At 39.9% G+C, this 9,862-nt stretch overlaps 1 protein-coding gene across 1 annotated transcript; it reads left to right on the top strand.

Moving 5' to 3' along the window:
• Positions 1 to 6,246, top strand: LOC116316857 (leucine-rich repeat-containing protein 4). Its single transcript, XM_039607471.1, is given in 3 exon segments — positions 1 to 27; positions 4,812 to 5,831; positions 5,833 to 6,246. Coding segments are annotated over 2 exon segments (1,176 nt in total). The 5' UTR covers positions 1 to 27; positions 4,812 to 4,820; the 3' UTR covers positions 5,998 to 6,246.
• Positions 6,247 to 9,862: the final 3,616 nt, after the last annotated feature.

The raw sequence follows: 9,862 nt of genomic DNA on the forward strand, positions 1-9,862 counted from the left end.
AGGGGCAGGCAGGAGCAGCAGCTGCTGGTAAGATGAAACCTTTCTGTTATGGTCAGACAACACAGACTGTTTGGAGATTTTTTATCTCACAGGCTGCATCTGCTCCTCATTCTTCTTATTTCTCATGTTCAGGTGTAATTTTATTAGAGGACAACATAGTGAATGAGTCTGCTGAGCATTTGTTTCATTTAAAGGATGTTTTTACTGCCATCGCCCTGATGAGGATCCTTTTTAAAACTGTGAGAGTGCTCGAGTCATGTATGTGATTTTGCTTTCTCGCTGCATCCAGTTTTCTATACTCAGATGAACTTTATTCATTCCCAGATCTGTAATCACTAAACTCCAATTTTTTAATGAATAAATGATTATTTGTTTTTTTGTTTTTATCAACAAAATTAGTTTTGGTGACACAGGAGAGCAGTGATGCTTCTCTGGTATTATAATGCTGTTAAACCTCTCGGTGCTCTATTCTATAGGATTTATGTTACAATTCTGTCGTTTCTCTACTATTAAAATCTATCAGACTACTTTTGACATGAAGTCTGAATTCACGTTTGTCCATTTCAGATGAGTAGTGCAGAGACACTGCAGCTTTTGCTAAATTAACTCGCTATTCGCACACATGACGAATCAGTCCGGCCCCCTGGATGGCTTTACAAAGTCTGACAGTTTGCACAAAAGGACTTTTGTTTTTTTTCTCTGTGTTTTTCACCTGCAGGCAGATATTTGAATAGTTTTCAGTTCCACAGTCAGCAGCCTATTTCCTGGAAATCTTTCATGGAAAACTCCCACTATCCTTTAATCACAACTCTGATCATCACATCAGGCAAAGATGAAAAATATTTTCCATGTTTTTTTTATGATAAATATTTTTGTCAACTAGTTTCATTATGGTTATTCTCCATCAACAGCTTCGCTTTAGCCTCCCGACAGCCACAGCTTGTCATTTCTTTGTATTTTGCGTCCAAGCAGCCAGACTTTGTTGTCATTTTTTAAAGTGGTCTTGAGCAATAGTTCTCTGAAAGTTTGTACAGTTTTGTGTTGTACATTGGATGTTTTTTTCATTCATTTTTGCTTCAGTCCTTGTAACTGACCATTATTGGAGGAATGTATTTTTCAATTTGTTTGTTAAGCCGCTTAATTCTGGCCTATTATTGATCATTCAAACATAAAAAATGCTCCTAACTTAAGGGATGAACCAGTGTTGTGTCTACATATAACAGACAACTTAGCAAAGACCAATTTTAAATTGTATCTTTAGGCACTTTGTTACCAACAGTCTGTCACAAAAACATAATTTTTTCCCATTTCTTTGATTGAATTTTGACAGAAGTAAAATATTATTTTTGTATCAGGTAATTCTCAGAGAGCTTTTAGCTGAAAACTTGCATGGTGTGCAGTGTGACCTTAAAAAATTTGAGGAAAGTGGAAAAGTGGATAACAAAAGAACAAGTCTCAGGTCTAAAAAAAAAAAAATATCTACGGTATGTGAAAGTCTTGTCCTTGAGACATACAAAACAAGCAGGATGTGAGAGATGCACCTGGACCTTCATCTACTGTTCACTGAAGCCTCAGAAATGGTGTTAGTGGAAGGAAGCCATGCTTAAGGAAGGGAAACAGGGAGAAAAAGCTGATATCTTGAACATCTTGTCAAAACAGAGAACTATGTCTGAAGACTAAATAAATCATTGCACCTATTTCTCATTCAAATACTGCAACACAAGTTCAGGAAAATAGTGAAAATATGTCAGAAAACCAAGAAATTCTTGTTACATCCAATGGATTTGTTAAACTAGATTTTTTTTAATGTACTAACTTTTAATTACTTCCAAAGGTCCACTTGCAGTGCCTTTTTTACCCACTAGGAGGCAGCAGCAGCCCACTTAAAAAATGTGTTTTTACTGCAAAATTTCTCCAGAACTAATCAGCAACTTTTGAGTTATTTATTTTTTCTCTCATGATATTTTTAATTTCAAAAAGTGTTGTAATATTATGAAAAATAACATTACAAAATAAAATATAACACTGCAACCCAAAAGCAAAAGTGAAAAAAATATATTTATAATTAAATAAAATCAAAACTACTGAACATTTTAAACCATAAAAACCTCTTATGTTTCAGACGTCCAGTGTGCCTTATTAAATAATCAAAAAAATAGCTTCAGTATAACTAAACCTTCTAAAATGTGTAATTACAGCATCTCTTTAACTCCGTAGAGCTGCTGCAGCTCTTATTTAAATGATCTCTGACGCAATGTGACAGATTAGACCAGGCGTGACCCAATCTGGCTTTGCAGACTAATGAGAGTGGGGCATAATTCAGGGGCGATTCAAGGGTTTTTTTTTTTAAGTGAGTCTGTGTTTCAGTTTAGGTTTTACTGATCATTACTTTCTGTATTAGTGAAGTTCTAATTGCATGTAAAGTTGACCTTTTTCTTCTAGATGCAACTTTTCTTGTCTCTGTGTTTAGCATTTTTTCTCTTGACTAGTTCCCATTTTACTTTGAGGGTTAGAGTTTTTTGGAACCTGTGCTATATTTACTTTTTTTGTCCGAGTGATTCCTCAATCAGCCCTCGGTGTATAAATAGTCCCGTCCTCCTCTTTGTTGTGTCGCCTGTAAGTGTTCATGTTTTTTTCCCCATGTGTTGCCTCATGATCTCCTTTCCCCCATCGTTGTTACTCCTGTGCAACCTCTTTATGGCAAAGGTGGTCTGTCTATTTGGACAGTTATTAAAGGGTTTTTGTTGTTTCTGTTAGAGTTGTCTGATTTGGTTTTAACACCCAGGGGTGTTTAAATGTTTAAATTTAAACACCCCTGGTTGAATGGCAGACCTGCGACTGAATGTGGGGGAAAAAATCTCAGATTTTTTAACATCTGTTTTGTAAATGGATGATTAGTTAAATCTGACTGCTGTTTTTTTTTTTTTTACAATAAAGGAATATTTTCCCTGACCCATTTCTGATCATAGATCAGATTGGAGGATATTTAAGTGAGTTTGAATGAATTTAAATGAGAAAATCTAAAAATTCACCTTACAGTGTCATCAAGGTACAGTGGATCTCTCTCTTAACCTTATTGGCTGGATTTCTCATTTATCTCATCTCAAATAGTACTGCATATGTCTTTAAGAAAATTTTAAATTCTCAGTGCTGTAAAGAAGTCCTGCTGAAAGCTGTCATTTGTAGATTAGTGGATTTATACTTCGAGCTCCCACACAGGGTCACAAGATTAGTTTAAGAAACTGCTGTGATGGAAAAAAAAGATTATTTTTTCCCACAGTTGTTTTAGTCAGCATTTACAACATTTATAAAAACAAAGAAGATTCAGGTCTAACTCACTGTACATTGAAGAACAAATGAAGGCAACAGCACTTACAGTTAGAGATCTCCAGCTATCTGTTTGTTTGTTTTTCTCAGTTATAAAAATGTAGATTCAACAGAAACACAGAAATATACAGCTGTAGTCACAAGTTTACATCTGCTCCTTATGGGGAAGAATGTAACTGTAATTTTGGTATTATAAGGATTTCTTTGAACTGTCTTTTTCAGGCGTGAAATGATTGTACAGGATACATTTTTAACAACTTACAAAAACAAGAATTGGCTGTTTTTGTTTTAAGTTTGAATTTATATTGGATTTTCTCTCATCCACACAGGCTCAAATACACTCACCTAAAGCTTTAAGGTCAGACGAGACAACGACTGAGCTATTTAGGCCAGCGGTCCCCAGCGGTTTTTGCACCACAGACCAGTATAATGTCAGACAGTATTTTCACGGACCGGCCTTTAAGGTGTCGTGGATAAATACAACAAAATAAAATGATACGACCAAGAAAAAACTGTGGTATTTTGTAAATGTAATAATAAACGCGAATTCACTGTGTAATTGTGTAACTTTATGAGCAGTGCCAACAACATTAAGAGTAACATCCTCCTCTCTGCCCCTTAATGCTCTCTGGTCGCTATGGTAACGCGTAATTTCTTTCAAAATAAGCCACACAACTACAACACTGGAAAAGACCCAGGGAAACCGAGTTAACGATAAAAACCCTAAAAACCATAAATTTCACACCTCAACTCTAACGGTCCAATACCAAATGACTCACGGACCGGTACCGGTCCATGGGCCGGGGGTTGGGGACCACTGATTTAGGCCACAATGACCACAAGTATGTTTGGAGTAAAGGTGAGACTTTCAAAGCTAAGAACACGGTACCAGCTGTCAAGCATGGTGGTGGTATCATCATGCTCTGGGGTCTTTTTGCTGTCAGTGGTACTGGTACATTGTACGTTGAATAAATTGCATGGAATAATACAATAATATAATAGAGGAGGACTAGCTCCAAATTCTTCAACTTCACCTCAAATCAACAGCCTGACAGTTGAAACTTGGACATAGTTGGGTGTTCACAATGATACCAAACAAGCATCAAAACTGGTTTTGGTATGAATAAAGCAGCCTCACATTAAACTTCTGGACTGGCCTTGCCAAAGCCAAAGCGGATGATGCATAAAAGCCAGGACCATGACAGGAAACCAACCAATTTAAATGAACCCTACCAATTCTGCAAAGAAAAATAGCCAAAAGAGTTTAAAGGGTTACTCTTTGTTCAAAACATGGAAGCATTATGTTTCAACCATGAAAACATGGTTGAAACATAATACTTCATTTTTTTCATTTTCTAATCACTACAATCACAAATCTTTAAACTAAATCTCTATATATTTCCTGCACAGTATGAGATTTGTGTATCCATGTCACAGTCCTGAAAGAGGCCACTGAGTGGTAAAATCCTTCCTTGTTGTTTCAGAGAGCCATCATGAAGCTGGTTTTGCTCCTCCTGCTGGTGACGGAGGCATCCTGCAGGTCTCACAGCTCTGGGTGTGAGAAGGGCTGTGACTGTCGTGGAGACCTCAAGTTCACCATATGCTCAAGGGCTTCCTTCACACGGCTCCCCAGCCGAGTGCCTCCCATCACTGAACTCCTCGACCTGTCTGACAACTGGATCTCCATCATCCCCGAGCGCACCTTCAACACCACCCGCAAGCTGCGGGTACTCCTGCTGCAGAACAACAACATCAGCGTGGTGGAGGATGGTGCCTTCTGCCAGCTGGAGTTCCTCCAGAAGCTGGATCTGAGCTGGAACCAGATCACCACTCTCTCTGAGGGATTCTCCATTGGCCTAGCCTCACTGCGGGAGCTGCAGCTGTCCCACAACCGACTGACCACCCTGGACAGCCGGACCTTCCGGCACCTGGACAGCATCCAGCGATTAAACCTAACCAACAACAGCATCCAGACCATCCAGATGAGGTCGTTCTCCTCAATGAGCCTCCTCAGACAGCTCCACCTGCAGGACAACCAGCTGACGTCTCTGAGGAGCGGCACCTTCTCCATGCTGCACTCCCTCAAAGTCCTCAACCTGGCCGGAAACCAGATCAGTGAGGCGGAGACTGGTGTCTTCAAGCCGCTCGCTAGCTTGACGTTACTCAACATTGCCAACAACCAGCTGACCACCATCTGCTTCAAGACTTTCCTGAGCATCCACACCTACAGCACCCACCTCCTGCTGGAGGGGAACCCCTGGAACTGCGACTGTGACCTGCAGAGAGTTTTCCGGAAGCTGCGCAGCATCCAGCGGCTCTTCCTGGATGACTACTACAACCTGACATGCAGTTCGCCACCTGACCTCCAGGGCTACCTTCTGATAAACGTGGATGACGAGCTGTGCATTGCTGAGACGGTCACTGTGCTCATCATAACCATCACCGTCATCATCACCCTGCTGGCTGCCATGCTGATGGGTGAGAGAAAGAGGAGGAGGAGAAAGAAGAAGGGATTCCACTGGACGCAGCAGGGAGACTTCTCAGACGAGTCAGACTACTGAAGCAACTTCTGTTTCTGACTTAAATATATCACTCTTTCTTTTCTCACGCTGTAGTCTGGTAGTATTTTCAGGCAACCGTTTCCTCTGCATAGACATCTGCAAGCCTTGAGAGAATTTTGATCTCCTGCAGTTCTGTTGGATTCTTGCTAGAAAAACCTCTCATTTAAAATCAAGCTGTGGAAGTTTGGGATTATCTCCCTGCACAGTTTGATTTTAAAAGCACATTAAAAGCACATTTATGCACCCTAACTATGACATTATTTATTGTTAATAAAAGGTTTATTGGTGAAAAGCAGATTTTATATGGTTGGGTGTCATGACATGGAAGCCTTGCTTGTGTGTGGTCCCAGATGTAAGAAGGAAAATATCATATTTTATGTTCTCTAAGTTTTTTGTTTAGTTTACGCCATAGATTGTACATAAAAAATGGACATAGCCACTGTGAGCTCATCCATTGGGCTTCAACTCAACATTTCAAAGCTTCAGCGTTAGCATTTTAGGCACTTCTTTGTTGTTGCTTGGAACCAAGAGTGCTCATAACTAGACTAGAAGTGGAGTTAAAAAAAAATCCAGATAGAAGCCTCAGTGAGATTAAAACCTGTATTTTAAAAGTGACTTGGCCAAGAAGGCAGCAGAGATTGTATCCATCCATCCATCCATCCATCCATCCATCCATCCATCCATCCATCCATCCATTCATTCATTGCATTCTACTTATGTTAAGCTGGGTTGTGGTCACAACAAACTAAGCTCTGGATCTCCTGAAATTTTAACTTACATATTTCAGATGAGAAAACAAATCTTAATTTTAGACAAAGAAAACCTGAGTAGATATAAAATGCTGTTTTTAACTGAGGATTTCAGAGCATGAACTGATGGTCAGACATCGTCCTTCAGAATTTTCTGGTAGAGAGCAGAATTGGTGGTTCCATCAGTTACAGCAAGTCGTCCTGAAGCAGCAAAGCAACTCCAGACCATCACACTACCACCACCATGTTTGACTGTTGCTATGATGTTCTTTTTATGAAATGCTGTGTAAGTTTGTTTTTGTTCTTTTTGTAACCCTTTCCAGACGGATAGATGTCAGTGACTTTGTTTGTCAGCTGTTTCTTTAGATCATGACATAATGTGTTCCTTTTTGAGAATATTGACATCAGGTTCTATTTTATTTTCTTGATTCAACAGGTGTGGCCATAATCAGGTCTGGGTGTAACTAGTGACATTGAATTCAGCCTTCCAAAAAATGTGGTTACTCAGAGTCAACTTGGGGGTGGGGGGGGTAGATGCTCATACTTGGGTTATCTTTGTCTATTATTTAAATGTATTTGATGATATGAAAGAAGTAAGTCTTCCAACATGTTCTGGATCTTCCCCACAGTCTCTTCCCAGCTTTGGAGGGTTCCCTCCCAGAAAAACTCCCAAAATGCCCTTTAAAGCATGTCTGTTATGACGGAAGGGAAGGTTGCTGATTACACATGTATACACACAGATAAGAGGGAACCAGCACAAGGATAGATTTATACAAAAACCAGCCAATGGGTAAGCCCGCAGACACACAGAGAACAGAAGTGATTTCTACAACCATTTAGCAATTGTAAGTACTGAACAGCCATTATCTGCTGAGATTAGCAAACCCATGTGTTTATCCATTCAGTTAGCTTATAATAGATCATTGCATTAAAATGCTCCAAAAGGCACCAACAGCATAAGCACAATCCAAAGGTCCAGTTGGCTGACAGCTATATTAGAGATAATCCATTACAGTCTATCTTTTCTGCAGCAGTTTCAAGAGCATGAAAGGCTGGACAAAATTATCCACAATCTCCTGTTGCTGGAGCTTTCATAGGACTTCACCAAGCAAAGCAAAATGGTAAATGGTAAATGGACTGATTCTTATATAGTGCTTTTCTATTCTCCCGGAGTACTCAAGCCCATCTTTTCTACTACTGTTGTTCTTGTGGTAGTGGTTGTGGGTCACAAGGTAGAGTGGGTTAACAGCTAATCATGAAGGTTGCCTGTTCCATACACAGTTCCTGTAGTCTGCATGTTGAAGTAGATGTCGGGTAAGATGCTGAACTCTGAAGAGCACCTATATGACTGTTAGCTTAGCGCATGTGTGAATGCACGAATGAGGCTTTCACTGAGAAAACACTTTGACTGCCCAAATAGAGTAGAAAAGCACTATTTAAGCACCAGTCAATCAACCCTTCTTCAAAGAGGCATGTCCTTTGCCATTTGTTTAGTTGCACTAAATTTCCAATAGGCAACTTGAGACATCCTCCAGACAATTGGCCTGTTGGTTGTTGCCTTCATTCCCATCAGCTCAGATGGTAAATGGACTGGTAGTCATATACTGCTTTCCTACTCTAGTTAAGCACTCAAAGTGTTTTCTTACCACAAGCCTTATTCATCACACCACCCACACATTCATACAGTTGCGTTTTTCTATGCCTAAGCACCTTGTCTAACATTTGCACACACACTCTCACTCCACTGGTTGCAGCTGCTGGCTGTAAGGATCCCATGCTGGGGTCTTTATATGTGCTGGGGCTTATACTGGGCTCCTGAATTAGTTGGAAGTCAGAAATTCCCAGTTCCTAATTGGAAATTTTTTGTGGAACACCCCCTCAACATGGATTTCCCATTCGGAAAGTTGGAGCAGACCAACATCCTCCAAGTTAGCAATCAGAGGCGGCTCCCTTCCAAGTAATAACCAGGCCTGACCCTGTTTAGCTTCCAAGATCAGATGAAATCAGGCGTGCTCATGGTGGTATGGCCTTAAGTTTAGTGTGGCCATTAGCCAAGGAACAAAAAAGCAACCAGAGATGGTGGCACTGAACGAAACAGTAGTAAAGCTGTAAACTATTCATCTGTACTGCCACTGTAGTGATGTATTTTTAGTGATATCTGAATGGCAAAGAACCAAAACAACAGAAACTACCTTCATCTGGAACATCACTCCCGAGTTCCGATGTATCAGGAATATAGTCAGGGGCCACCTAGAGTTAACAGTAGATAAAGGTAGCCTCATTCTGTCTGGATGCAGTTCCTAAAATTGTGCCCTGCACACTTCAGCAGTGGTTTCGTGTGTTCAGCACCTGAGACTGATGCTTGTTCTGGGTCCAGATCCCTCTCCTGCAGCTCTGTTTTCCCATCACCTCCACCTCCATTCATCCAATCACATTTAAAGTTCAAGGAACCCCCTGTAAAAAAAAAAACAAAAACAAAAACAAAAAAACCCCAAACCACTTCTTAAAAAGCTGCAGTGAATGTGTGTTGTTTGTTCTTTTAATCAATAATCATGAGTGTGTATGACTACAGTTCCTCAGGTACAGATTTTTACTGCTCTGAAAATGACTGTGTGACATGAGACGTTATTTACTTCAAGCGGCTGGGTGGAGTGTGTGGTTTCCTGGTGATGTAACTTTATGATGCCTTCCAAGAACTCTCATTGCTCTTGTATTTAAAGGCAGCAGTCCTCACCCACCTGTCCACCTTTGTTAAATATGGAATGAATTATGCTCTTCTGCATTTGCTCTGTTTGTTCTGTAAAGCAAAGAAGGTGTACAAATAAACTCCTTTCCATCTCATTGATTGTCACGGTGTTTGAACCAATTAATTTCTGTCACAAAGAAAAATGGAAAACGACATGACACCTTTCAGACTTGATGGTGATCATGAAAGAACATTTCTGACTTAACAATAGAGCCAGTTTACACAGTTCATGATTTTTACAGCTAAAATATAATATGAAGCCTCTTAAAGAGGAAGGTTTGATTACTGTTCCTCTAAAACTGGGCATGAGTGCAATAAACAAGAGAGTTTCTGTATGATTATTGGATAATAATTTGATAATGATCATAAGAAAGATGCAAAATGCTCCTTATGGTGAAAAATGTTTTATTGTTGTAGACTAATAAGCTTTCAGGGAGTCCTACCGTCACTTTGAACTGCCTTTGTCTCTTTAAAAATGA

The sequence above is a fragment of the Oreochromis aureus genome, linkage group 23 (assembly GCF_013358895.1).
Source record: "Oreochromis aureus strain Israel breed Guangdong linkage group 23, ZZ_aureus, whole genome shotgun sequence".
In the NCBI taxonomy this organism is placed as follows: Eukaryota; Metazoa; Chordata; class Actinopteri; order Cichliformes; family Cichlidae; genus Oreochromis; species Oreochromis aureus.